The sequence below is a fragment of the Canis lupus genome, chromosome 1, assembly GCF_011100685.1.
Source record: "Canis lupus familiaris isolate Mischka breed German Shepherd chromosome 1, alternate assembly UU_Cfam_GSD_1.0, whole genome shotgun sequence".
Taxonomy (NCBI): domain Eukaryota; kingdom Metazoa; phylum Chordata; class Mammalia; order Carnivora; family Canidae; genus Canis; species Canis lupus.
Window position 1 is genome coordinate 119,302,764 of NC_049222.1, and position 27,933 is coordinate 119,330,696.

Below are 27,933 nucleotides of genomic sequence, written 5' to 3' on the forward strand. Positions count from 1 at the left end.
CAAACACCCACACACATTCCTGTGTCGGCACTGAGGCCCCTGTCCCCAAGCCCTGGGGCTAGATGAGGCTCGAGTCTGGGGTTGGGGGCTGCAGTTGGGTTCTGCATCCTCGTGGGTTCAGGGGTGACGTCTCAGGGCCTCTGGTCTGCACTTGGATGGAGGTCATGCTGCATGGATGGAGGATTTATTTATTTATTTGAGAGAAAGAGAGAGGACACTCTTGCAGACCAATGTCAGGGAGGGGCAGAGGGAAAGAATCTTCCAGCAGGTTCCCCACTGTGTGCTGGGCCCAAGGTGGGGCTCAGGATCTCATGACTGACCTGAGCCGAAACCAAGAGTTGGAGTCTTAACCGACGGAGCCCCCAGGTGCCCCAGGAAAGCCCTTGTTTGGTGGATGTGTTGTGCGTGTACCTCCGCCCAACTCAGGCCGGGTTGTCTCTGAGGGATGACATGAGTAGACGTCGTTCCCTGCTCTCAGTTCCTCCCCCACATACATTCCTCCCCCCCCCCCCCCCCCACACACACACACTGGAAGGACGGCCCCATGGCAATCCTAATTGTCTCCAAGCAGCAGCAGTGGGTGAAGTGCCCGGCAGGCTGCCAAAGCTGGGCTTCCAGGTGTCCCCCTGGCTGATGAGATGACACAGTGACACCGGCCTCGGGCTTCCCCAGATGCATCCAGGACCAGAGACGTCAGTTGTGCACGGTGACTTCCATCTCACTTTGTGAGCACCACAGCCCAGGGGCAGCTGTTCCCGGGCCAGGCCCTCTGCCCTCCTCGCACACATGCTGACCCGGCCTTGGCCAAGGTATGGGGCAGCCTCTCCGGCTCTCGGAGCCTCTTGGCATCTGTCTCCCCACCTCCACACCTGCCAGCCCCTCAGGCCCGGACCACGGCCTCCCTCCCACCCCTCTGAGCTCCTCCTGCCAGATGGCCAGGCCACTCCAGCTGGAACCTGGAGAAGGGGGCCCTCTCCGAGCTCGGGCTTCCGGATGCATGTGGCCCCGAGCAGGTTGGAGGCCACCTCAGTTCCTTGGTCCCCCTAAGTTCCCAGAGCTCACGGTGGAGGCAGAAAGGGGGATGGAGCAGGAAGCTGGTTGGGATCCAGCAGCACGTCCACCTTGGGACCAGCAGGGTCTCCTCCTAGGGCCCAGGAGGATCTCCCCCAACGAGTGGGATCCCCCCATCTCCCAGATGGAGAGCCATCTCCTGGGGGGATCTGCAGACAGGCCCACCGGAAGCTCTAGAAGGGTGGAGAAGGGTGGGCGGTCCCGAAAGCTTTAAGTGGTCTGGTTGGGTGAACGGAGCCAGGGGTCAAGGCCAGGGCCTGGGGGTCTGCAGAGGACAGCTTCGAGATAAAGCCGTGCTTAGAGAGGGGAACGGCCATGGCCCACCCGCTGAGACCCTCGTGCTGTGCCCCGTTGACCCCAGGGGCAGCCCCCCTCGGCAGGTTGCCCACAGAGCTCGGGCAGTCCTCCCAGGGCCCCCCGCAAAGTGACCAAGAGGGGACCCCCGTGGGCCTCCACAGGGATGGGGTCGATCTTCTCCTTTTCATATAAATGTGCTGATACGGAGACCAGAGGACCCAGGGGACCGCGTCCTGGCCTCAGGAGCCTGAGTGGGAGGGGGGGTCGCCGGCCCTGAACGGGGGCCCCCAGGTCCTCGGCTCCCCTCTCACCCAGGCCGCTCCCAGCCCGGGCCACCCTGCGGCGGGACCTGCAGGCGCCTGGCCCAGGCCGTCCTGGGGAGGGAGAAAGAGCCGCCAGAGCCTGGGGAAGGTGTAGACCAACACGAGGTGTAGACACCGCTACTCTGGAAACCATGTGCTTTATTTGGAACCTCATTCCAAGGGAACCTCCCCACCCCCCGGGGTCATAGAAAAGCTGCAAACCATGTGGTTTGGTTCAAGGCAATGGCTAAGGGACCGCAGGAGGTCCCTGACCGCTGGGGCCCTCGGCTTCCGGGCCTCAGAATCCCCTGGTCGTCCTGACTCTTAGCCGAGCCGGGTCTACGCGGCCGGGACTCCTGCGGTCCTGCGCGACCCGCGGCGGCCTCCTCAGCTGAAGAGTGAGGAAGTGGGGATGGGGCAAAGGCCAGGGGCCCCCTTCAGGGCCGGGCCTCCCCTCCCCGCCGAGGGCCCGCGGCACCGAGCAGTCGCGGCGCACGTGCCCGGACCCATCGCGGCGCTCGGGCGAGGGACCAGGGACGGCCCCGCGCCTCAGTACAGGTCCGCGAAGGGCTTGGAGTAGTTGAACATCAGGTAGTCCATGTAGTAGAAGTCGTAGGTGCGCTGGCGCTGCAGGGCCGAGAGCTGCGTGAAGTAGCGGCGCGCGATCTGCGCCGTGGTCCGGGCCTCCTGCGAGTGCCGGTCCTTGAACCGGGGGAAGGTCAGGTTCCGCGGCGCCCGGATGAGGCTCAGGAAGAAGTTGGCGTCGTCCTCCATGCTCTCAAACTTGCCCACGAAGTCGTAGTCGATGAGGCAGGGGCTGCAGAGGCGGCCGACGTGGTCCCAGTGGATGTCCATGCCCACGGGCCGGTGCACGTCCAGCAGGTACTGGACGAACTCCGGGAAGCGCACGCCCGAGCCCGTCCGCAGGGCCTCCCGGGAGGCGTTGGCCCGGTACCGGGCCAGGATGGCCTTGCCGAACACCGGGTGGTAGTAGCTGTTGGGATGCTCGAACTTGTCGCGGAAGGCGGACACCAGCCTCTCGAAGGGCTCGCGCACGAAGAGCATCTTGGTGTAGGTGCTGAGGCGGTGCAGGATGCCCTGGCGGTCGAAGGTGTCCAGCCGCTTGAGGGCGCTGCCGTAGTGCACGGTGTTGTGCTGGATGTCGGCGGTGGAGGAGGCCAGGCCCGCCAGCACCATGAGCACCCGCTTCCAGTTGGAGCAGCCCGCCTTGGGCACCTCGCAGTACAGCACGCGGTGGCGGTCCTCCACGAAGATGCGGGACACGTGGCGGGGCGTGACGGCCCTGCGGCTGCTGCTGGCCCGGTACTTGGCGCAGGCCTCCCGCATCACCCGCTTGCGCTCCTGCTGGCTCTGCTGCAGGCTGAGCCCGGGGCCGCCCGGCGCCCAGGGTGCCGACTGCGCAAGGGCGCCGGAGGAGGAGCCGTTGGCCGGGACGGCGGCGGCGGCTGGCATTTTCTTGATCAGCAGCCGCCGGCGGCGCTGCCGGGGCCGGAGCCGGGCCCCCGTGTTTAGGGGGGCTTGAGGCCGGCCAGGCCCCAGCAGGCTGAAGCCCCTCGGGGCCTGGCTGGACAAGTCTCGGGGGACCTTCTCTGTAGGCGCCTTCAGGTCACCAGCCTGGGAGCTGGCAGGCGGGAGGTCCTGGGGCAGGAAGAGAAGTGGTTATCAGGGTGCACGGGGCACTGGGGGTCACACGGGTCAGGCCCTCGCTATGGCCGGGGTCCCCGCCCCCTCCGTGGCCTGTGAGGGGAGACACCAGCTGATCCGGAGGACGTGACCCCTCTGGTCGGAGTCCCCGAAAGGCCCCGCCCCTAGCTGGCCAGGGTCTCCCGGCCAGAGGTGCAAGTGTCTTTCCAGCCACGAGATGGCGCAGGCCCCCCAGGAAGCCCTGCCTGGCTTGGGGTGCGGGCAGGGATGGGGGGGCTGGCGGCCTAAGGAGGCTGGCGCGGATTTACTGCCTCTATTAGCACAAGTCCAAAGCCACCAGCTAACAGGAAGGGGAAATTCATGGGTCCAAAGCCCTGGGCTTTGTTCCCAAGGCTCCTGGGAAGGACCGCGCACATTCTTCTTCCCATAAATAGATTCAACACGAGCTCCGGATTTTCTTCCCTGCCCTCCCCATCCGTCCCCAGGCTGCTGGTGCTGAGATTTATCGGACTCTCGGAACTCACGTTGTAGGGCTGCTGCGGCCGGATGCTGAACTTTATTCCTGAAAAGCAGAGAGGACAGTATTAGCAGCGAAGGACCACGTGGCTCCCAAAGACCTGCTCACGTGCTCTTGGGGGTTGGGCACACCCCCCCCCCCCCCGCCCCCAGGGCTGGAGGCCACTTGGGGTGGAAAAGGCAGGTCCGGGTGGGAAAGGCTCAGTGTGAGAGCCCCTCCACGCTCCTACCCATACGGAAAATGGGGATGCAGCAAGATGTGGGCCCACTGGCTCCCAGTCGGTGATGACTTTGCAGGGTCTCACCTCCCGACGTGACCTGGAAGGTCTCCAGAGGTGCCTACCTGCTCAGTGGAACAGCCGGGAACCACGGAGCGCCACCCCGTCACCCCCGCACAACCTCACTGTCATTAAGGCATGGGGAAAGGACCCTCAGAAAGTCCTATCCATCCTCTCTCTATGCCCCCTTGGCCCTTGCTCTAGTCGACGTGGGCTTTCTGTACTTGGAATACGACACACTCACATCCACCCCCTTGCACACACAGGCAGGGGAGTGGAACACACTCCTTCCCTCGGACTGGGCACTCCCCTAACCTAGGCATCTGCTTTGGGATTTTGGCCGACTCAGCTGGCGCTGGGACTCGGGCATGAGCTGGCCACATCCTGCTCTCCTGCAAAGGGCTGAGCAGAGCCCAGGCACAGAGTGATTGTGCAGCAAGCACCTGTCACTGGAGGGCCATGGAGACAGATCAGTGCACTGCTGACCACACTCTACAATGTCCCCCCTTCCCACCGAGGGGGCCCGTTAGCTAGGCTGGGACTGAAGTCACCCAGGACAATAAGCCCTGGGGAAGTGAGCCTTTGGCCAGAGGGGAGGGTTCTGCTTCATCCTCCGGTTTGTTTTGCGGGAGGCCCTAGAAAAGCACAAGGATTTCCTTTGGGGAACCTATTTAGGAGTCTTGGCCTCCTTCCCCCATCCCTGCCTGGCCATTGAGGCACCAGGGGCCCTTCCAGCTTTGCACCATGTCAGTGGCTGTTTGTATTCTGAGACTTTGTCAAAAGCCACAGTCACAATCTAGAACCAGCCAACCTTTACAGAAAAGAAGGCTTGAACTTCCGGTTGGCACGATGGGGGCACACCTGACCGAGTTCTGGCTGCTTCTGGGCTGTGTGAGAGAGATGTTCTGGGGGCCCAGCACATCCCCTGCTGTCTCCGTGTCCTTGGCACAGGTCCAGCGGCTGGAACCCAGCTGGTGAGAGGACATCCAGTCCCTGACCCAGGGACTCTGCCAATTTTTCCATGAGGCCCGGTTTTGTAGGCTCAGCCGTTGCTAAGACCCTGGGCCTATACATCCCCTTCATCTACCAGCTAGTGAGGAGGTGGGGACGCGAGGTCCCCCTGGGAGGGAAAGCCTGCATTCCCTGAGCCTACTGGGAACTTCTTCGAGTTCCAAAGGTGAAACAAAGGTGGAACTTGGGCAGGGTGCATCTTTCCTCTGTTGCAATACTTGGATCCCTTTGGGCTGGGAACAGGGGTGTGCCCTTCCCTGGGCAGAGGACAGAGTGTCCGTATCTTCCTGGGCGTTCCAAAGCTTACGGCAATTTGTGTGTACATGTGCAGGAGCTCTGAAACAGGGCTTCCAGACTCTTCCATGAAGGCTGAGGGGAAGCTCCGTGCAGGACTGGCTGCACTCCTCGGGGTATGGGGTGCAAGCAGTGGGTATTTGACCCTGAGACAGGAGGCCTTTAGAACTGAGTCCCTCACTGGAGTCACTCAGCTCAGAGCCTCCTTCCCTCGTGCCGGCCACCCCCTTGCTTGGCCTCATCCCAGCATGAGCTTCTTGAGCCGATTTCTTTCTGGCACGGGAGGGTTTCCTCCTGCAGCCAGCGATCACAGATCCCTTCAGCAGAAGGGACCCGCGGCACACTCAGCTTTCCTCCACGCTGCTGGGTTTCCTTAATTATTTTCTTCTGGTGATGGCAGCTGGCTCTGCTAAATCACCTCTCCTCCTCAGAGTCTCAGATACAGGAATTTACTCCGCTTGTCAATCCTGTCAACTTGTCAAGGTACGGTGGCGCTTATTTATATTCCTTTTCGGGAGCAAATGAGTCATGCCAGATTTGGCCAGGAGTGGGACTCCGGAGCCGCTCACAAAAGGCACCCTGCCAGCCGGTGGAGCTGGATGAGGATGTGCTTATGGAGATGTCAGGGCCTCCCGCTGTGGCCTCCCGCTGGCACTGTCCTCGCAGCCTGGAGGGCCTGGTGGGCTGTGGGGCCTGTCCCGGGCTTTCCAGGTTGGCCCACTTGAAGGCTGGAGGGAACATCCTTGCTGGACAGACTGTGGGGCTGGGGGTGTCCCTGACCTCTTGGCCACTTTTATCCAATAAATTTAGCCAACGTGGCCACTGTTGCCCCCTTGGAAAAGAAAATTGTCTTGTGGGAAACCCAACAACAGATCTTAGCTAGACCCTGAATTTGCCACAAGCTGTATCTTATCGACTTTTAAACTTACTGTAGCTCATCTGGCAAAGGCTGACCCTATCCCATGTGCCATTTTGGAATAAGGACGGAAACTTAAGGGAGGAAACATAACAGGCTCTTCCCCTTTCCGGGGGGCCCCCCGTCCCTACTTTTTCTGCAGAGGAAGCTACTCTTCCCTGCACGGCTTGGATAAAAGCCAAAGCAAAGACCACCCCTGGCTCGGAGCCCATGAAGGTCAGCAGCCTTGGGCGCCTTGAGGGCGGGGGCTGCGTTCAGCACTCTGGACAGCTCCGGGGGGCGACCCGGGAAGGGCACCTAACAGCCCTGCCGCTGCGACACCCGTGGAGAACCCACCAGAACCGGTGCCATGGGGTGGTGGGGAGGACTCGGCTTCAATATAACCACCAGCAGCCCCTTCCCAGCCCTCGAATGAATGCGCAATCCAGGCAGAAACGGTGGGCTTGCTGAGCAACCTAAGCCACCCACCACCCCTAGCCTCCTGTCCCATCCAATGTCACCGACGCCACCACACGCCTCCGCTGTCTCCCTCACAGCCCCCCACCACCACCCCCAACCCTGCGACAGGGGAATCCCAAGGCCGGTCATGTACATGCTCCATGTCAGCGTCTGAGCTACTTGTCTTCTCCTTTCAACATAATGTTAACAATCTGTGAGGGAGCTCCATCCCCTGCACGGTGGAAAAAAAACAAAAAACAAAAAAACAAACCAACCACTTTCTCTTTCTGGACAGATGACATTTGCAGAGTGGTGGAAACACATGCTGTATGATAAGAGTGAGCATTGGTGAGAATAAACAAGGCATGAGTTATTGGGACTGCCAAGTGGGCTCCACACTGTGAACTCTTCATTGGCTCAGGGTTTTCTTCAGCGTGTTTGACTGAAGAGCTTGCTGGGTTACCTGCCAAGGGGCGGCAAAGGCTGATGATGGTGTCTGTGGCCTGCCTGCCTTCCTTCCTCCTTCCTTCCTTCCTTCCTTCCTTCCTTCCTTCCTTCCTCTTTTTTCATATAAAGATGGAAAATGGATGCATAACCTTTTTTTTTTTTTTAAAGATTCTTAATCTATCCATTGGAGAGAGAGAGAGAGCGCACGCGAGAGAGCGCACAAGCAGGGGGGAAGGGGCAGCAGAGGGAGATACAGACTCCTTACTGAGTGGGGAGCCTGACATGGGGCTCGGTCCCAGGATCCGGGGACCATGACCCGAGCTGAAGGCAGACGTCCAGCTGACTGAGCCACCCAGGCACCCCTCTTTTCTTTATTTATTTATTCGAGAGCAAGTGAGCACGAGTGTGTGTCTGTGTGAGTGGGGAGAGAGGCAGAGGGAGAGAGAGAATCCCCAAGCCGACTCCACTGAGTGTGGAGCCTAACTTGGGGCTCGATCCCAGGACCCTGAGATCAGGACCTGAGCTGAAATCAAAAGTCGGATGCTCAACCGACTGAGCCACCCAGGCACCCCCTGCATGGCCAGTTTCTTATAATTATTAGGCTGCGCAGCCTGGCTCTGGGGCAGAGCTGTGGAGGCGGCTTCACAGGCTGTTGGGGACGGGGCTGCTGCTTACTTCTCTCCAAAGTCACTGCAGGGAGATCTGCTGGGTTCAATTCAAAAGCTCCAATCTCTGATGCCCAGGACCCACTGGGGGTCAGGCTGTGCAGACCAGCAATACCGACATGGGTCAAAACAGGACCCCAGTTCCTAGAAAGGGCTGGAAGTGTCACATGAGCCCTTGCTCGACCATGTTTGGGGAGTGTGACTGCTAATCTGGCTTCTCAAACCCAAGCCCCAGGCCCTGATTGTGGGGAAAGGGTCCTGCCACTCTGAACACTGCGGCCTGGGGGCAGACAGGGCTGTCCCAAAGGGGCCAGCAGGGCCACAGGACACGGGCGTGAGTCCACAGTCCCTGCTCTGTGCAGTTTCAGCTTGTGGTCCTTGGGTCCTCAGACCTACACCCAACTGTGTTTCCTTGCCACCTTCTCCACGTCCTGGGTCTTCTGGTGGCTGAGCCTGTGTGGCCACAGCATCTGTGATGGCTACTCGCGTGCCCCTCAGGCTGGGAAGCTTCCAGGGGGTTCGGCTGGCCTGAGCCAGGGAAGACACTGGAAACGAGGCCCCCGCTGCATCTGGGTTTCCACCATGTGTGAGACACAGAGTCCAAGCTTTGGGCCCACCCAGATTCCCTGGCAGGTGCATCTGGTGGATGAGCAGCATTGCCTTGCTCTGCCCTTTCACGTCCTACTCGGAAAGAAGCAGCTCCTGCACCCAAGGTGTGTGTGCCAGGGTGCAGCCCGCACGGCTGGGTGGTGTCCGGGTCCTCACACGGTGGTGGTGAGCTGCAAGGTGTGAGGCAGGGATGCTGGTAGGACAAACTGCAGCCCGGTGGGTCAGGGGAGAAAGCCCTTAGGGAACAGCCAGGCCCCTCACTCCACAGGAAACTTGGAAGGGTTCTGAAGGAGGGGCTCAATTAGTCCTCCATGACTAGAATACATATGGGGGGGCATTTATTTAAAGGAATGGGCTCATGCAGTTGTAGAGGCTGGCAAGTCCGAAGCCTGCAGGAGGTCAGCAGGTTGGAGACGCAGGGAAGAGTCTGGGGGTGAACTCCTTCCTCCTTGGAGGACCAGTCTTTCCTCTTAAGGCCTTCAACTGATTGGATGAGGCCCCCCCACATGGTGGTTAATCTGCTTCACTCGGAGTCTACTGACTTAAATATTAACCCCATCGAAAAAAACACACCTTCACGGTAACATCGGGACTAGTGTTTGACCAAACATCTGGGCACTATAACTCCGTCGAGTCGACACAGAATCAACCATCACAAGGGGTACACTGGTTTTTTGAGGCTCGCAGTAACAAAGTACCACAAGGCTGGTATTTTAAGCCATTAAAATAACATTCATCCTCTCACAGTTCTGGAGGCTATGCCTGAAATGAAAGTGTCAGCAGGGCCGTGTTCCCTCCGCAGACTCTTCTAGCTTCTGGCAGCCCCAGATGTTCCCTGGCTGGTGGCCACTGAAGTCTAGCCTCTGTTCCCACCCGCACGCGGCTGTCTTCCCTTCCCTTGTGTGCCTGTCCCTTTTCTTCTTCTTCCAAGGACATCATTTTGAATTAGGACCCACCCTAACGAGCTCATCCGAATCTGAAGACATCTGCAAAGACTCTATAACGTCACCCAGGAGTTGGGACTTCAACATAATTGAAAGGGACACACAATTCAACCCATAACATGGGGGTGTGACTTCGGAGGGCTTTAAGGGCACTGTGGGGGAGGGCCAGGAACAGCCCGGAGGAGGTAAGAAAATACTTCCCCAGCTAGGCTGGGTGATCCGATCAGTGGTGAAGGACTGTGTAAACTCTCCATGTTCTTGGGCAGGGACCATGTCTCCTCTGTGTGTGTCAATCTGGCAACACGCCTGGCACACAGCAGGAGCTCAATAAATGTTCTTGAAAAGGCTGACGCTGGCTGGATGGAGAGCCACCCCTGGAGGTGAGGATGGGTTTGGAATTCTGCCAGCAGGAGTGGCCCAGGGTTCCGGCTGGAGCCCGCCAGCCCCTGGAGGAGCTGCTCCCCTCAGCCCGGCAGCCTGGGAAAGGTCTGGGAGTCTGGACAGCGGCTGCCAGCATGTGGCAAGATGCAGACAGGAGCTGCCCAGGCTGAGGGGTCTGTGCACCCCCACCCAGGCAGTGTGGTCAGATCTACAATGCACCCAACTGGCTGCCTCCCATTGCCACCCGTGGGGCACTGGGGGGCACGGGGACAGGGCCTGTGGCCTGCGGGCGGCCACACCTCTTCTGGCTTTTCTCCCACAGCTTGGACTCTGCCCTTTGGAGCGGCATCCCCCCCTCCATCGGCCTCGATGCCTCATTGTGAGCTGCTCCCTTCCTCTGGGCAGGTTGTTAATTTATGCAGATGAGATGCAAAACTGAAGTTTAAACACACTCAGCAATTAGCGGGCAGCCTGGACTCGAGGCACAGAATTCAGATGCAAGGAGCCTCACCGAAGGGTCTTAAATTCTCACTTGTGATCACAGGAAAATCCAACTCATTAAATTCTCTGCTCGGCCTCCGTGCTTGGCCAGGAGACCAGCCTCAGCCATGCCATGCCCACCTCTGCTGGCCCGGGCCCAGGGCAGGAAGACAGGGCTCCCAGAGGCTCTGTGGTCGGAGTGCGGGCCCGGGGCAGGGGCAGGAGGCCCTGGGCAGGGGCAGGAGGCCCAGGGCAGGGGCAGGAGGCCCTGAGCAGAGGCAGGAGGCCCTGGGCAGAGGCAGGAGGTCCGGGGCAGGGGCAGGAGGCCCGGGGCAGGGGCAGGAGGCCCTGGGCAGGGGCAGGAGGCCCTGGGCAGAGGCAGGAGGCCCGGGGCAGGGGCAGGAGGCCCGGGGCAGTGGCAGGAGGCCCTGGGCAGAGGCAGGAGGCCCGGGGCAGAGGTAGGAGGTCCGGGACAGTGGCAGGAGGCCCTGGGCAGAGGCAGGAGGTCCGGGGCAGAGGCAGGAGGCCCGGGGCAGAGGCAGGAGGCCCTGGGCAGAGGCAGGAGGCCCGGGGCAGTGGCAGGAGGCCCGGGGCAGTGGCAGGAGGCCCGGGGCAGAGGCAGGAGGTCCGGGGCAGAGGCAGGAGGCCCGGGGCAGAGGCAGGAGGCCCGGGGCAGTGGCAGGAGGCCCGGGGCAGTGGCAGGAGGCCCGGGGCAGAGGCAGGAGGCCCGGGGCAGAGGCAGAAGGCCCTGAGCAGAGGCAGGAGGCCCTGGGCAGAGGCAGGAGGCCCGGGGCAGAGGCAGGAGGCCGCCGGGGGTGCTCCTGGGCAGGGCAGTGGGCACCTCCACAGGCCCCTCTCCTCCTGCCTCAGCCTCTGTGGGTGGGCTTCTCCCAGTTGCTTCAAGACACAGTAACCCCTGACCCTTGGCTTCCCCTCCCTTCGCCTGGAGACTCAGCTCTGAGTAGCAGCTTGTACCAAGGGGTCCTATATTCTAAAAGAAACGAGAGCAAGAGCACAGCTGTGTGACCTTGGACAAACCCCTTGGCTTCAGTGAACCTTCGTTCCCTCATCTGTAAGATGGGATAAAAAAACACCATTTCCCTAAACGTGCAAATGCAACATACACGGTGCTTGGCACAGAGAGCGCCCGTGGGAGGGAAGCTGCCGCTTCCCGGGGTCCCTATCTCCGGTCCCCTCGGCCCTCGGTAGCGGCTGAGCTTCTCTGAGCCCGGCTCCTGTGCAGCGGGGACTCTGGGACCCGCCTGCCGAGGACGGAAGCGCGAATCTTCCCGACTCGGGCTGATGGGCACCTGACGGCTCCGACCACTGCTTGTTTTGTTTAGCGATTCCACTCCCCGGCCTCCGTGATTAGGATCCAGGATTCAACCGGGTAGTTCCCCGTCAGCCCAGCCGTGGCTGCGAATTCCCCTGCAGCCGTCAGCGTGGGGCCTCGGCACTGCCTGTCAGTCAGCCAGCCGGCGAGCCGGTCTGCAAGCCCAACAGCTGTCCTGCTGCTCCACAGCCACCCGTCTGCCCATCCTCCAGGGTGCGATGTCCCTGAGCGCTCCCCCCACCAGCTCGTACGCCTGCCTGCCCACAGGGAGGGGTCCCCAGCTCCTGCTCCAAAGCCCTCCTCTGTCAGAGCTGGGGGGTGATTCCTGCCACGATCGGGGGTTTGCACAGCTCCCCCCAATGGGTGCCGTGCACTGCACTGGACCCCCGCATGTGCGTGTCACACGGAACCGATGTGCATACCGAGGGTTGCATCATGCCATCTGCGCATGCATCCCGGGGCGTGCTGCGTGGGCAGCATGCGTGTTCACGTCTGTACACAGTCGCTGAGCGTACATGGCACATGTGGGGGACGTGCCTCTCCTCCCTTCATGTGTTATTTCAACACACGAGCCTGGAGGGATTAGCAGGAGCTCCTGGAAGCTGCTGCAGAGGAGAAGGAACCAAGCCCATGACACTCGCTGGCAAGGCCGCGGGGCCCCCTGGTGGCCGTCCCTGCCTCCCCTGCGGTGTGTTGGCGAGATCAGGTGACCGAGCAGTCACGCTGGCCAGCACCCTCTGTCCACTCGCTCCACGCCAACTGAGCACCTGTATGTGCCAGGAAGTGTCTCACACACTGGTGACAGTGTCTTGGCCACCAATGGGACAGTCATGGCCCTGCCCTCCTGGGGCTTACAGTCTAGCAAGGAAACGAGGCACTGCACAGCAATGCCACATGCAGTGGCAGCAATGGGGTGAGCAGCAGGCGGCGGGGGGCAGGGGATGTCAGCAAGTCCAGGGCATCGGGGGACGCCTCCCTAAGGTAGTGACAGCTAATTGGCATCTGGGTGTAATGAGAGCTTTCCTGGTAGAAATGGGCCTTACGGGTGAAGGGACATGGACACTGAAGGGACATAGAAACTGAAGGGACACGGAACCTGAAGGGACACAGAGACTGAAGGGTGTCAAGAAATGGCAGGCCTGGGGCACCTGGGTGGCTCAGTGGTTGAGCGTCTGCCTTTGGCTCAGGGTGCGATCCTGGGGTCCTGGGATCGAGTCCTGTATCTGGCTCCCCGCAGGGACCCTGCTTCTCCCTCTGCCTGTGTCTCTGTCTCTCATGAATAAACAAAATCTTTTAAAAGAAGAAAAAAGGGCAGCCCCGGTGGCCCAGCGGTTTAGCGCCACCTTCAGCCGGGGGTGTGGTCCTGGAGACCCGGGATCGAGTCCCGCATTGGGCTCCCTGCATGGAGCCTGCTTCTCCCTCTGTCTGTGTCTCTGCCTCTCTCTTTCTCTCTGTGTCTGTCGTGAATAAATAAATAAATTCTTTAAAAAATAAAAAATAAAAAAATAAAAGAAGAAAAAAGAAGGAAATGGTAGGACTTTGTGGCTGGCAGGGGCAGCAAGCAAGGGCCCTCTGGTCCTGACACGGACACCTGATCTTATCTCTTAAGGCCCAAGGGAAGTCTACAAAGGCTTTAAGCTAGGAGCTATCTTGAATTTAAGGACCATTCTGACATGAAGAACTGAAGACAGAAGCAGAAAGGCTGGTGGGCTAGTGGTGTTGCCACTGTCTGGGGTGGAGACAGACGTCCAAGGCCTGGCTCCCCCCCGGTGGTGATGGTCGAGGGAGGAGGAAGACGTGAGGAAGACCTCAGGGAGCATAAGCAGGGCGGTGTGCTGGTGACGGTTCCCTGGACGGTGGGGAGGACCTGGTCTGTAGTGTTTGCTGCTTCCTGTGGTGTAAACACCTCCTCGGCAGATTTCAAGCCACTTAGGTGAAATGGGGCTGGGCCCTCGGGGACTGGCACAAGCCAGGGCCTGTAGGCCGCTGGGTCAGTACCACTTGGGGACTGCCCGGTCGCAGACTAAGGCACATTCTGGTTTCTGGAGCCGTTTCCTGAGAGGGGGAGCGGATCCTCATTGGGTTTGAGATGCCCGAGGGCCTCCGAGTGTAGAGGTCCAGAGGGCAGGGGCGATGCGCTGGGGCAGATGTGCGTGTGCAGGAGCGCAGGCCTGTGGCTGCCCAGGGCCCGCTGAGGGCGGAGAGCCGGCAGGGAGGACAGGGTCCAGGCCGCGGCAGCCCATCCCCGCGGCCCCAGCAGCAGGCCCGGCCCGAGGCCAGAGCCCCCGGGAGCCCCGGCTCAGTGTCTGGGCTGCTGGGACCGGGTCAAGAGGGACTCCTCCCATTTGGCTGTCGGGAGTCTAATTTGGCTTAAGTATTGATGAATTCCTACTAGGGGTTTCCAAGAAATAAAAAGGAGCGCGTCACGCTGGAGCCTGAAACAGAGAGGGCTGCCTGTTTGCGGGGAAAGTGCCAGCAACATCAACTGGCCCGGCCCCGTGACAGGTGCTCCTTGGCTGGAACCCAGTGAGGCCATCGGAGGCCGCCGGCGGGGCAGCCTCATTACTGTGGTGGCCCAGGCACAAGATAATGATCGGCCCAGCTCTAGCTGGCTCCAGGATGTGTCGCTCCGGCTGTGGCGTCAATTACTGAGCTGGCCTGTGGCTGTCAGACCCGTCACAGCTGCTGCTTTAGATACCCCGAGAGCCACAGAAGTGAATCTATTCCAGCTGATGCTTCCCTGGAGCACCCCCCTTCCCCAGCAGCCCTGAACCTGAGGCAAGAGCCGCTTGGTCCTCAGGGAGGCACTCCAGGCCCCCCACCGGCCCCCACCCAGGGGAGAGGGGGTCAGGATCCCAGAGGTGGGGCCTCAAGGGGGCTGAGGAGCCTGACCCCCTCCCCTGGGGGAGGTGGGGCTGCAAGGGGGCTGCCCAGGGGCTCGGGGATGGATGCTCCAGTTGGTTCTCGGAAGATGCCCCGGAGGCCGTGTACACGCAGTCAAAACTATCCACAGATTATACCCCGAGGGGCCCCGAGACTGGCCAGTGAGCCCTCGTCCCCGGCCGGTCCCCAGCAACGTGCACGGGCAGCTGCAGCTCCGGGCTCTCCTCCAGGCCACAGAGATCTCTGAATGGCGACTGCATTTCAGGGGTCATCCCGCGTGTCCCCGAGCAGCACAGAACCTCTGGCGATCACAGTTTGCAAGAGGAAGCCTGGAGCTGCTTGGAGCTGCTCGGAGCTGCTCGGAGCCCTCGGGGGTTGGGGGGCCCGGGCAGTCAATCCAGGTGATCCCTGCCACGGGTCTGGGTAGCTGCAGTCCACGTGGGAGACAGGAGGGGACGCCCAGGGCAAGGCCTGAACGTCAAGTCAGGTCCGGCCAAGGACTGGGCCACCAGCAGCTCAGGAAGCCTCTGGCCGGCTTCTCTCAGGGGCGAGGCCTGGACCCACCGTCCCTGGATATCTAGCCAACACCCACCTCCTCTCCCTTCTGGCTGGCCTGACCTTGGCTCTGTGCAGCCCGGCGCCTTGGGGGCCACACTGGGCTGGCTGTGGGCTGACCCCAGCAACCCCGGGCCATCCTGGGGAGCACACATCCTATCCTCTCACGGCCCCACCACAGCGTGCTGGCTGGGCTCCACACCGGGCATCACACGCTTCCGCAAAGACCCACAGATCCCTTGCCCCACCTCCCCCCGGCTCACAGAAGGTAACTGGTTCAGGGGCACTGACTGTGTGGCTGGGATATGAGGGGACAGACGGCAGAGAGGCCCTGCAGGCTGTATCTTCGAGGGTCCTTCTGGAGGCAAGTGGGGAACGGAGAGAAAGGTAAAGCCTAAAGAAGGGGCAAAATCAGGTGGGGTTCTTGCATCCTAGTGCAGGTGAGGGATGGGGGTGCCTGAGCTCAGGTAGTGCAGGGAGATGAGAAAGAGGGGGAGCTGCTGTAGGGCTTGGGGAGTCGGGGTGTGAGGGGGAGGGCACAAAAACACCTGCCCCCCACCTGCTGTCAGAGGGAGTCCAGGGGGGACAGATAAGTAGAGGAGTTAGGCCACATGGACCCCGCGACACGAGGGGCTCCCAGCGAGGAGCTCCCAGCTGGAAAACAGTGCGGAGCGTGGGTAAAAACTGTCCGGCCACAAACCAGGCATCCCGGCCCCCCGACTTCCAACATCCTTGAAACGCGCAGTCAACATAACGCCGCATAACAACACCCTCATTAGCTCTGAGCACAGGAATATTAAGTAGAACCAAACCCTGGAAATGTCATCCCGGATTTTCACAATTGTCATGTGCGCTGAGAATTTGCCAAAGTCTTTAAGGCAATCCCTCAGCTGAGGCCCTCAGGCCCCTCCCCTCTCGGGCATTTTGGGGATGCCTCCCTAACTAGGAGAGGCACCATCTGCCGGGACCTGGGGAGCCCTGTCCTGAGCTCCCTGGACCTTCCCTTCAAGCTCAGCAGGTGTCTCCTGGAAATCGGATGCTCCGGTCTTGCACATAGAATACGGTCCCGTGTAACGGCTGCTCCACGGTGGCGGGGGTCTCTGTGCAAGGAGAGCTGAAGACAGTTCCGAGCTGCTCCCCTGCCTCCTTTGAAGTGCCACCAGCGGCAGCTCTCAGGGCGACGCAAGCCATCCCAGGCTGGGAGACGGCCCCACCCGCTGCGGGCTCTTCCTGCGGAATGAAGGCTCCCATCCGTCCGGATTGCCCGGCGTGCGTTTGGGGCATGTCTTTGCAGTCGCACGGAGCCTATTCCAAGGGACAAAAGCAGCTGGGCTTGTGCCTTTGGCTTGCCGCGCCTGTGTGTGGTTGCAGATGAGGGGCTGCCCGTGGACGCGTGTGTTCGGGGCCGACCTCTCTAGAATGAATGATTCGCTGGCTGGGTGAGGGCCGCTCAGCCCACCGAGGCATCTTCTGCAGAATTAAACGTCATTCCTTCTAATGACTTGATTTATGTCTGGAGGTTTACAGCTGCAAACAAAATACCGTGATGATGGCAATAAATCACACCGGGGGAGCTTACCACGGCAACGAGCATGTTTTGTGTTTGTTAGGGAGGAGGTCACAGAGTGAGGGGTGCTGTGTAATGGCACAGGTGGGGCGGGGGGCATAGGACGCATGGGGGGTGTGGACGGGGCAGCAGGCTTTGAACGCCTGAGGCTTTCGTGAGACTTCATGGTTGGGAGACGGTGGGGATTTTGGAAGAGCTAGAAATGTACCGAAAGGGCACTCTCCTGGGTGCTGGGGGCAGCGCACGGGTGGGGGGACCCCCTGGGGGCGTCATTTCCAGCCTTCGGCCACTGTCTGCCCTGCCACACCCCTAACTGGGAGCGTGCGGTCAGGGCAAGGCATCCTCTCGAGGGTTACGCCTTTCCTCTGCGCTCAGGACAGCTTCTGGAACATGCCGAGGCCACCCTTCTCCAGTCTGCCGCCCCGTCTTGGGTGGGGAGAGGCCTGCCGGGCCGGGCGAGGGAAGTTCTGCAGGCCTGAGCTCCTCGGGAGAACGAGGGCCAACCTGGCCGCAGGCAGGTGCCCCCCGCTGCCTTCTCTCACTCCAACCCTCGCAGGGGGTGATCTCGCCTGCGCAGAGGCCTCCCGGGACGCTGGGGTCGATCTCAAGGTTCAGGAAGAAACTGGCAGCCCTGCTTCCCCGGGGCCCGCCCTCGGCTCACACGCTGTCACTCGGGCCCCCAACATCTGGCCCCGGCTGGCCCCGGGAGCAGGGCAGAGGCTGGAGATGGCGTGGGAAGACCCTCGGGGGACCACCACAGGGCAGCGGCACTGTCCCCCCCAAACCAGCTCAAGCTCCCATCTGGCCAGAAGTCCATGAGAGCAGGAGCCTCCTCATTGGTGAAATGCCCTGGGACACAGGATGGGAAGAGGTGGGACGGGTCAAGTTTCAGGGAAGGCCTATTCGTCCCCAGGGGGACACGGCTGCTCTCCGGGCCCACGTGCTGTCCCCGTCAGGCAGGGACGTGTTCACACAAGAGCCCACGGCCTAAAATGCCACATCAGAGACATTCCTGCCTCTAAGGAGTCAGGATACAGGGGGACTCAGGGATGCTGGGCACAGAGTGTGTGGCCCCAGCCCCTGCTCAGGGCACGGCTAACTGGGGGGTGTGGGTGTGGGTATCAGGGTAGAGGGAGGCTCGTGTGTTGTGCAAGACGTGTCTTCCATGTAGATGTGATGGAGCACAGGGATGGTGATGGGGAGATGGCCCCCAGGGGACACATTGGCCGCAGCTAGGCTGGTGGGTGGATGGTGGACGGGTGGATGGATGGTGAGTGGGTGACAGGTGGATGGTGGGTGACAGGTGGATGGTGGGTGGGTGGATGGTGAGTAGATGACAGGTGGATGGTGGGTGACAGGTGGATGGTGAGTGGGTGACAGGTGGATGGCAGGTGACAGGTGGATGGTAGGCGGGTGGATGGATGGTGAGTGGGTGACAGGTGGATGGCAGGTGACAGGTGGATGGTGGGTGGGTGGATGGATGGTGAGGGGGTGACAGGTGGATGGCAGGTGACAGGTGGATGGTGGGCGGGTGGATGGATGGTGAGGGGGTGACAGGTGGATGGCAGGTGACAGGTGGATGGTGGGTGGGTGGATGGATGGTGAGTGGGTGACAGGTGGATGGTGGGCAGATGGTTCGAGGTCCAGAGGAAAGAATCTGAAATGGAGGCCAGGCAAACGCAAGGGCTGGACAGGTGGGTAGCTGGACAGGAGACGGGTGGGGAAGCCACACCCCACAGACAGGCCCTAGTCCAGCCCCACTGGCTAAACGTGCAACCTCTAGTTGTGCCTTCCTTCTGGGCAAGAGGGACAAGAAGCCCAAGCCTTCCTGACCATCTTTGGCTCTCCTGGAGGTGGCACAGGTGGCAGCTGCCAACCGGAGGTAAGCCAGGTTCCCCAGCGGTCCCCCTTGAGCCCCGAGAGTACATCTCTGGCCGCTGCAGAAAACTTCCCTTTCCCCCGAACCCTGGAAGCAATCTCCAACGCCAGAAGACAAAGAAAGCTCCGTCCATCTTTGATTAAAACAAAGGAAAAAAAAAAAAAAAGAATTGTTTGTTTTCTAAAGTCTGGCAAATTTTGATAATGAAACCTTTAGAATGTATAATACCGAAACCTTTCTAATTCCAGGCAGATAAGGGATAATGGTAACGTATTTCAACTTCAGAAGCAAAGAAATAACCTTTTATCACCTAATTTAACGATGTTACTGGGAAAATATGTTAGGAGAATGTAAAATGCTATTTAAATGATAAAATATGCTGCCTTGGATGGCAGGGATTTTAATTGCCACAATCAGAATCCAAACACGCTTCCACGCCAGGCCTGACAGACACGGCTAACGACGGGGTCCGTGACGAGGCGCCACACGGGGGGTCAGCATCGACGAGGCCGCCTCCCCCGGGAACGGCCCAAACCCGACAGCTGTCGCGGCCGTGCGGGGCTCGTCAACATCCTTGCCTTGTGAAGTATGAATCGGCTCGGATATTAATATTAATCTGCCAACACATTAATATTAACCAGTTAATATATATACTTCCCATGACAACAAGGGATGAAGGAATCTTCTTATGTGCTGGATCACGGAACAGGGACTATCCCAGTGCACTTCCTCGGGACGCGCGGCCTACAGGCGCCTGCGCCTCTTAGGGGTGTCGTCTCGGCGGAGATCAGACCTGGGGTGCACACGGGGGGCAAACTCACAGGCAGGGACAGCGAATTCCTGTCCAAGGGGCGGGGAGAGGGTTGTCCCCTAGTCGGTGAGAAGCTTGGTGGGAGGGTGGTGGGTGCAGCCCTTGTGCATGGGATGCAGGCTGTAGAACCTTCCTGGGGAACCAGGAACCGGGCCCCCGACTGCTCACAGCAGGACAACTCTGCCCCAACCCCAACCCCTACCCCAACCCACCTGGCCCTGGGGGAAGGGTAAGCGTTGCTTCTGTAACTGCTCACCTGGGACCCGGTGGGTGCCCCAGGACAGAAGGGCCAGACAAAGACATGTTCTGGACTGTTCCGCGCATCAGCAGGGGCTGGTTTTACTGTCCCTGTTTTGCGTGAGGCCGTCTCAGAGAGGTGGGGTGGCCTGCCCCGGTCCACAGCGCTGGCTCGGGGGAGAGGGACGAGCCGGGGTCCAGGCCAGACCCGACTCTGCGTGCCCCTGTCCTCACCCAGCGGGGGGGTCACTGCAGGTCCCATGCAGCTGTCCGTTCTCACGGGCACCAGCTTCTTGGCCTCAGGCTGCCCACGTCGGGGGCGGGGGGCAGCATGTTGGGCGGTGGCAGGGGGGACCCCCCGGGGACCCCCCCCCCCCCGCCCCACAGAGGCACAAGGCAGAGCTCTCTCAGCGGAGGGTCACCCTCCCGCGGGCTCCCTTGCAGCCTCCACCGGCAGAGGCGCATCTGAGCCCAATTAACATTTTAAGCACTAATTATTTTACTGGGGTGTCTACGTCTGAGGATCCTTCAATTTCAGTATAATTGGAGAAAAATGGTCATCAGTTATTGAACAGCAGGGGGGCGGCTCCGTGCTTCCCCAACACCAAGCCAAGCCGAGAACCATCCGAACATATGGGTCCCCGAAGCAGCCGCCGGGCAGCCGTGCCAGGTGGGGGTGCGGTGGGCGGGCCTTGGGCACCCTGCCCCGCCGTCCCCGACATCTGCTGGGGAGGCTTTTGGGCCCAGTTAATTACTCGCCTTTTTATCTTTTCCATTTTGTTCCATTTTCTGCAACAGCATCTGTTGCAAGAAAACCGAATGCAAGAGGAAATGGGATTCATTATTAAAAGGAGAGCTTATAAGGTCCCCTCCACTCCCCCTTGTACTTGATAATAATCTGAGCTCATAATGAAATGCTCGGGCTGCCGCAGGGGCCGGGGGGTGCCGTCCTGGAGGGGAGGCTGGCTCCGAGGGGCTCAGGCCAGTGCCCATCCCGCCTCTGCCCTCCCCGGGGGTGCTGGGCGCCTGGTGTCCGGGGTCTCCTGGGGGAACCGTGAGGCTCTGCTGCGCAGGCTTGTGGAGAGCCAGAAAGAATGTTTTATTCCGCTTTGCCTGTTTTTTTTTTTTTTTTTTTCCTTTGGCCTCCTGCAAGCAGCCAATTAAGAGAATCGATAGTTCTGGACTCCTGACAGGGAGACTGAGAAGGTGGGTCTGCAGGACGCCGGCTGCAGGTGCAGTGGGGGCGTGGGTCCCTCTCTGGGTAGCCTCCGTGGCCTGGCTGGAGGCCTGGGGGAGAGAGAAGTGGCCCAGGACACAGGGAGACGCTAACCCCGGCTCCTCCTCAGGGACAGGCCCCCAGGCCCAGGTAACCCGAGGGGAATGACCAAGAGGCTCTGAGGACAAAGGGTCTATCCCCGTCCGTGCCTTTGGTGGGGACCAGAGCCCCTGGTGTGGGTGTCTAGTTCTGCATGCAGCCGGAGAAACTGAATTTAGCGGATAGGGCCCCTCCCGGCCCCTGTGACCCCACTCACAGACTCCAAGAGGGTCTCCTAAGTGTTACCACCCCTTCAGGACACCTTTCTTGAGCATTTCTCTCGCAGGTTCCAGACCTCTGTGCCTCTCCTTCTCGGGGAGGTCCCCACTTCTCATGCAGAGCGCCCTGACACAGAGTCTGGGGCCTTCCAGGCCTTCCCCAACCCGCCCGTCTCTGAGCACCGCGGTCCCCCAATCACTTCAGGGAACTTGGGACCCGGGACCGATGCCAGCCTCGGCTCCAGGCTCCACAGAGGCCCTCAGGCCCTACAGGACGCTCGCCACGTAGCTGGTGGACAGATGGCAGTCAACAACCCCTCGGAGATCCAGAGCGCGTGCCAGGGCCCCTTGCCTGATGTGTGCAATGACCCCGACCCTCCTGCGACCCCGGCACGGCGTGAGCCACCGCACAGTACCCTCCGCCTCCCCTTCCCGGGAGTCTGACCCTGACCTAGAGGCCTGGGCCTCCTGCCTCAGCGGCCTGGGGCCTCAGGGCGGTGCGCTCACCCACAGCCCCCCAGGGCCACAAAGCAGAGGCGGGGTGAGCTGGCAGGATGTCGGGTCCCTCCCGGGGGACCCCCCCGGCTCTGCTCTCCTACTGACCCAGGCACCATCATCAGCAAGAGGACTGATGCCAGGTCCCCACCCAGCCTGGCAGCACCAGGCCCTTAGAGAAGCCCACGGGTCAGTGCTGTTTCGACCCAACAGGACCACGAAGAAACCGAGGTGCACACACGTTAAGCCACCCAAGGGTGCGCAGCTGGTAAGTGGCTGAGCAGGATTTGAACCCAGCTGTCCTCCACCCCAGGGTCTGTTCTCTCCACCTGCTGCTTCCGCATGGTGCTCCGCAGGTGTTGGCAAGGTGGGGGGTCCCGTGGGGACCTGCTGAGCGTGGGACAGGGGCTGCCCTTGGCTGCGCTCCTCGGTGCTCAGCACCCCTCCACCAGGGTGCTCCACTCGGGGTGGGGCTCTCCAGGTGGCCCTCAGCCAGGACTTCTCAGAAACAGCTTCTGGAACTTCTCCGCTGCCCTCAGGTGACTGTGCAGACCGTGGGCCGTGCGCCTCCCGGCCTGACTTCTTTCTTTAGACGCTCCCAGGGAGCCTGCGAGTCACCTGTGTGCAGCCCCGGCCTCGCCAGCTCGACAAGGAGAGACCAGTGGCTCTGTCCCAAAGACAGCTACGTGTCCCAGAGGACAGGGCCATGCGAACCACCTGGCCCGCGGGCTTGGTGAAGGTTGTGGTCACACAGTCAGACAGTCAGAGCTCTGGGTGCCCGGGTGTGGGCCGGATGCACAATGCCCCCTGCCCTCCCCCCCGGAACCTCAGGGAAGGAAAGTTCTGCAGAAGGGGCACCGGGCACCGTGGGCTGCGGGGCGAGCCGTCTGGCTGGAAGTCGTGGACCTACTTTCCGCAGCCTGTGGGGCTCAGGGAGGGGCTGGAGCCAGGTCCGGAGCCGCGTGCATCACACGGTGGAAGAGGAGTCGGGAATGAAGACAGGAGGGCGCTGACGGCTCGCCCCAGCAGGTGGGAAGTGGGGCGCCTGCGGCAATTCAGACTACGATTTTTTTTTTCCCCTCAAGGCCCAAATGCAGAGTATCGAACAGCGGGATGGGCTGGATCTAACAGCCCGTCCGAGTCCAAAGAAGAATTGCTTTGGGTGAGCGCAGGTCTGGCCTCAGGCCCGAGGGCAGCTGTCCCCGTGGTTCTTGGCGGGAGGGAACGCCACGCAGGGCAGTCTGGCCACCTCGCCCTCATTCACTTCCTCCTGCTGCCCATCCCGACGAGAAGACGATGTCCACCCGGGTGCCACGCTTCTCCCCGACCCCGGAACACCCAAGGACTGTGAACGTGGTACTTGGCCCAGCTGGTGGATGCAGGCAAAGCCCAGAGTGGTCTTCACCAAAAAGCCGTGGCCCATATGTGTGGGCGACATCAAGTTCAAGTTGTTCTTGGCATGAAACATTTCATTCGTGCAAAAGAAAATCCATGATGCATAAAATATAAAGAAATATAAAACATACATATAAGGATCCCTGGGTGGCTCAGCACTTTGGTGCCTGCCTTCGGCCCAGGGCATGATCCTGGAGACCCGGGATTGAGTCCTACACCGGGCTCCCTGCATGGAGCCTGCTTCTCCCTCTACCTGTGTCTCTCCTTCTCTCTCTCTGTGTCTCTCATGAATAAATAAATAAAATCTTTAAAAAATAAAATAAAATAAAAAATAAAACACACATATAAAAATACACATAAAGTATAGAGAATAAGAACACAAGCGCTCAGGTATCCATCACAGCTCAGTTTGAGAAACAGAACTTTATTGAGATCACAGAGGCTCCCTCTGTGCCCCTTGCAGACATTTCGTCTCACCCGGACCGGGGAGAGCCAGGACAGTGAGTTCTGTCTTAATCATTCTCTTGCCTTTATAAACATTATTATTTGCATGTGGCTCTCCCCCTGAGCAACCAAGCATCTAGTTTTGCAACGTAGCTCAGAATTGGCCACAGTGGGTGCATTTCCACCAGAGAAAGGAGCAAACGCTGCCAGTCGGCTTGTCCCTTGCCTCCAAAGCACCATGTTTCTGGTTGGAGACCACCTCCAGGAGGAAGGCATCACCTTCCAGAAGCAGCTCCTCCTCTGTTGGAGGTCAAGTCTCTGATTTAAGGGTGCAGCTGTGAGCCACCAGCAGCGTGCCCAGCGGCGGGTTTGGGCACACCTGCCAGGAAAGCAGATCTGGGCGGGGCACCCACAGCATCTACTACCACTGCCGATACCAAGGTCCAGACTAGAAGTGACCCCACAAATCTGTCCACTCTTTTTTTTTTTTTTTTAATTCTGGGACTCACAGTATTTACAGGCCACTCCCTGGAGTCAAGCACATACTTACCAGAGCTCTTCCCAACCTGAAATTATTTATGACTTGGCATTCAGGGAGGAAAAGCAATTTTCTCAAAATGTCTGATGTCATGATATATTGTCCGTTTGACATGCATGTGCCAAAAAAAACAAAAAAGCAAAACAGAACAAAACAACAACAACAAAAAAAAAAACGATCGCTCTGCCCATCTTGCCCAATTGCGATTACCCTGAATTAAAAAGGAGAATTAATACTGCTTGGCAGGATGCTTCCTCAAGTGGCATTTTCTAGAAAGAATATAGACCTTGGAAGAAATTATGAAATGCACCAGTGATTCTAGGGTTCTTTAGTTAAGTGATGCTGGAGTGCAGGGCAGCTGTTGGCCTCCTGGCTCTCGGGGCCTCGGCCGTGCCTGGCTGCCCGGCTGCGTACAGGTCCTCCCTCTGCCTCCACTTCACTAGGGACAGATTGCCTGTGTCCAGCTGTGCCGTGACAAGAAACTCTAAGAATGTGCCCACCGACAGGCAAATGGAGAAACAAATTATGGGATTTCCATACAACAGAATGCTCCTCCACCACAAAGAAACAACCAACCAACCTATGTGACAACGTGGATGAAGCTCACAAACAGGCCCAGCAAAAGAAGCCATGCTGTACACACCGTAGGATCTCACTTATAAAATTCGACAACAGGGGAGACTAATCTCTAGCGACAGAATAAGATCGGTGGTTGCCTGGGGGACGGGGACAAGGGGGGGTTGAGTGAGCAGGGGCACGAGGGAACGTTCTGGGGTGAGGGGAATGTTGTATATCTCGGCTGGGGTGATGGTATACATTTGTCAAAGCTCACCATGAATGTGTTTTCCTGTATATAAATTATACCTCAATTAAATTGCAAAAAAAATTGTGTGAACATATTTTAGAACTCTAAAGTGCCATGTGGAAAAAAAAATGCTATTTCAGTTTTGCAGAGAGATCGTGCTTGTATCTCAAAAACCAAATGGCAATACCTGGAAGGAAAAAGCTTTTATAAAGCTGAAAAAAAGAACTGAATTCACTAGCATCAGCTACAGTTCACTTTCAATGATCCTGAAGTAAGGAAGGCAATTTGGAAAAACTGTCCCCCTGACACACTAAGCCGCAGGCTATCTTTGTCCTACAGGGGCCGGAGGGGCCGGGCGAGTGGGGGCTGGAAGCCAGAGGTCAAGGCTGCCATCCAATGAACGGTGGGGGAAGACGGGGTGCCGTGGCCGCTGTGGAAGCCCAGTGACCACTAACAGCCACGTTTCTGTCCAGAGATCACTCTGGGCTACGGAAGGTCACCTCGCCTAAGGTCGCATCTTCTTCCCGGGGAGGGGCGGGGGGGGGGGCTGCCTGCAAACAGCGATGGGCTGATGTGGGGTAAAAAGGCTCAGACCTCTTGCATTAATTCAGGACAACTCTGCAGAGGGCGAACCCCACTCCAGAGCTCCATGCAGGAGTGGTGGGCTCCATCACAGTCTTCTCCTCTTGCCCGATTATGCTTCCTCCCCTTCCCCCACAGGTGTCCATCCTACAGGACCTCCTCCCGCCCCCACCATACACTCCCTGCGCCTCCTCGTAGTCTACCCCCCAGGAATGTGACAGGTGGTGCCAGTGGTCCGAGAGAGCAGATGCTAAGATGAATCATTAGATTTGAATCGCCTGGCAACCAGCCACCAATGAGGAGCCCAGAACCGGCCGTAGGTGGAGCACACATAGCCCCTGGCAAGACGCAGCAATGCAATTGTTAACATTTTTACTGGGGGTGAAGTAGGATGGCATACCGGCGGAAGCAAGTGCACCGGTTGTACCAAAATCTATTAAAAGGTGGGGTGAATAGTAACTTAGAGACAGTGCAGTTGGTTGGCTCTTGCCTCTTTGGCAGCCTAGCAAGAGACTCGAGTCTTTCCAGCAGGAGGACAGTTCCAGGTCTTCATGGTAAGAATAGCAGAGCTGCAGGGAAGGTTAATTTTTCCGCACTGTCAGGCACCTGATTGAGAAGGAGTGGGACCCTGAGAGATGGGATGGGAACATCTGGATCGTTGCATTTGAAGAGGAACAGGACCACACCTAGAAAGAGGTGAAGGGCCCAGGAAACGGGTCCTGGCAGGAGCCAGGAGTATACACCAAACTTGATTCTGAGGATGTTAAGAAAGCAGAACATAAAGTTGGATAAGGAGGAATAATTTATAAGGGAGTATTCTCCTGGGATGCAGGGATTACACAGCATGGCAAGGACCCCAGATGATGATGCTAACATGCTGCTAGGATGATCTCAGAGGCACAGAGAAGGCCACGGCCCACACAATTAGTGGGAGTTGCTGTGGCAGACCCTGGAGGAACAGATCCGAGGGCTCTCACAGGTGATCATGCCAGAGTGATCTACGAAAGGCTGGAGAACCCATCACATGACTATGTTTTGTGGGGGGGCCTGGAGGTACCCTCTTGTCTAAAGTAATAGAGAATTCACTGGTAAGAGGAACACGGGCATCAATGAACTCAGACAGGGCTGGATGTGGGAAATGCCATTATAGACCTGGATTCTGAGACACCGACGGGGAATAACAGGATCTGGAAACAACAGAAGCCACGTGGCGGCACTTACCCATCATAAATGAGTCTCAGTGAGCAGCAAGAGGCCAAGAGGAGTGTGGCAGCCAAGAGGAGCGGACCTGCAGCAAGCTATGAGGCTGGTTACGAGAACATGACATTCCTAAGGGCGGAAAGGATGGGTGGCCAACAAAGGTGTTGACCAATACATACAACTGAAAGGAATCCTAATAAACGAGCATAATCGCTTGGCCAGTTTTCAGATCCAGAACTCAATGACTGAAGGACATGTTAGGTCCCCAAGAGGTAGAACTCTATCACATCATGGCAAGTGCACAGTAAAGGCTCCCTGGGTCCTTCCCCAAAGTGACCTGGAGCCATTAATTTGGTTAAGTGTACACTGTGGGCGAAGGAGAACACCCAAACATGTCTAGATTTTTGTCTGAGTTGACATTTACACATGGAGATTCCATCCTTGGCAATGTGAAGACTCCCTGTCACCTCCCTGGTGAGGGCATACAGAGGTCACGTAATAAACAGCCCAAGTCTGGCTCAAGTTGGGTTTGTAGACTCTCCCACCCCAGTGATCATTTTCCCCCAGTCTCTGGATATATAGTTGGTGGAACCGCCATGTCCTTGACCCCTGGGACAAGAGATGTCCTGGTAAGGAATGCCTAGTGGAAGCCTCTGAAAGTTGCCGTATGACCTGAACCATGATACTGAATCAAAGGTAATGTTCCCGGAGGAATGGCAGAGATTAGTGCTACCTTTAAAGACCTCAAAGCTTAAGGCTAGTCATACCGACAAATCGCCATGAAATTCACCAGCCTTGTCCCTACAAAAGAGGAATGGGTCCTGGAGGATGACAGGAGATGACCATGAACTCTAACAAGCCGCAGCCCTGATTGTAACCACTGTGTCAGGTGTGGTGTCTCAGCGAGAGAAGACTGCCATGGCCTCAGGTATGCGACCACTGGTCTGACAAATGTGTTCTGTTCGGTCCCTGTCGGAAAGGAGTATCAGAAACAGTTCACGTTGACTCGGAATGGATAACAGTAGACATTTACAGTTGGCCCCAAAACTAATTTACCTCCTGTTATAATATCAGCCCAATCAACTTCTTGCACACAAATCTCTGCCTCGGAGTCTGCCTTCCCAAGGAACTCAACATGCAACAGGCTGAAATGGAAATAAATTTTGTGGCCAGAGGCCAACCCTTCTCATTCAGGGGAGGTCACAGGCAGAGCTGATTCAGATCCATCAGGATCATGTCAGATCGAGGAGCGTGATGGAAGCGAAAGGGCAGATTCTGGCTGGGATAAGGTGGACCAAGAAACAAGAGCAATTAGCAATGAGGTGATCAAAACCAGGCTAGGGCCTGGCACCACAGACATCT

The 27,933-nt window shown here is 58.8% G+C and overlaps 1 protein-coding gene across 4 annotated transcripts in view; it reads right to left on the reverse strand.

Annotated features, from left to right (window-relative positions):
* Window positions 1-1,809: 1,809 nt before the first annotated feature.
* The window catches only part of CHST8 (carbohydrate sulfotransferase 8), a 129,815-nt gene continuing 103,691 nt past the window's right edge, over window positions 1,810-27,933 (reverse strand). For all 4 annotated transcript variants that reach the window (XM_038529437.1, XM_038529438.1, XM_038529439.1 and 1 more), the window contains exons 3-4: window positions 3,860-3,897; window positions 1,810-3,329 (exon numbers count right to left, since the gene is read on the reverse strand). In XM_038529437.1, the coding sequence (XP_038385365.1) occupies window positions 2,220-3,329; window positions 3,860-3,897 (1,148 nt within the window). In that variant the 3' untranslated portion in view covers window positions 1,810-2,219. The remainder of the gene's footprint in view (window positions 3,330-3,859; window positions 3,898-27,933) is intronic.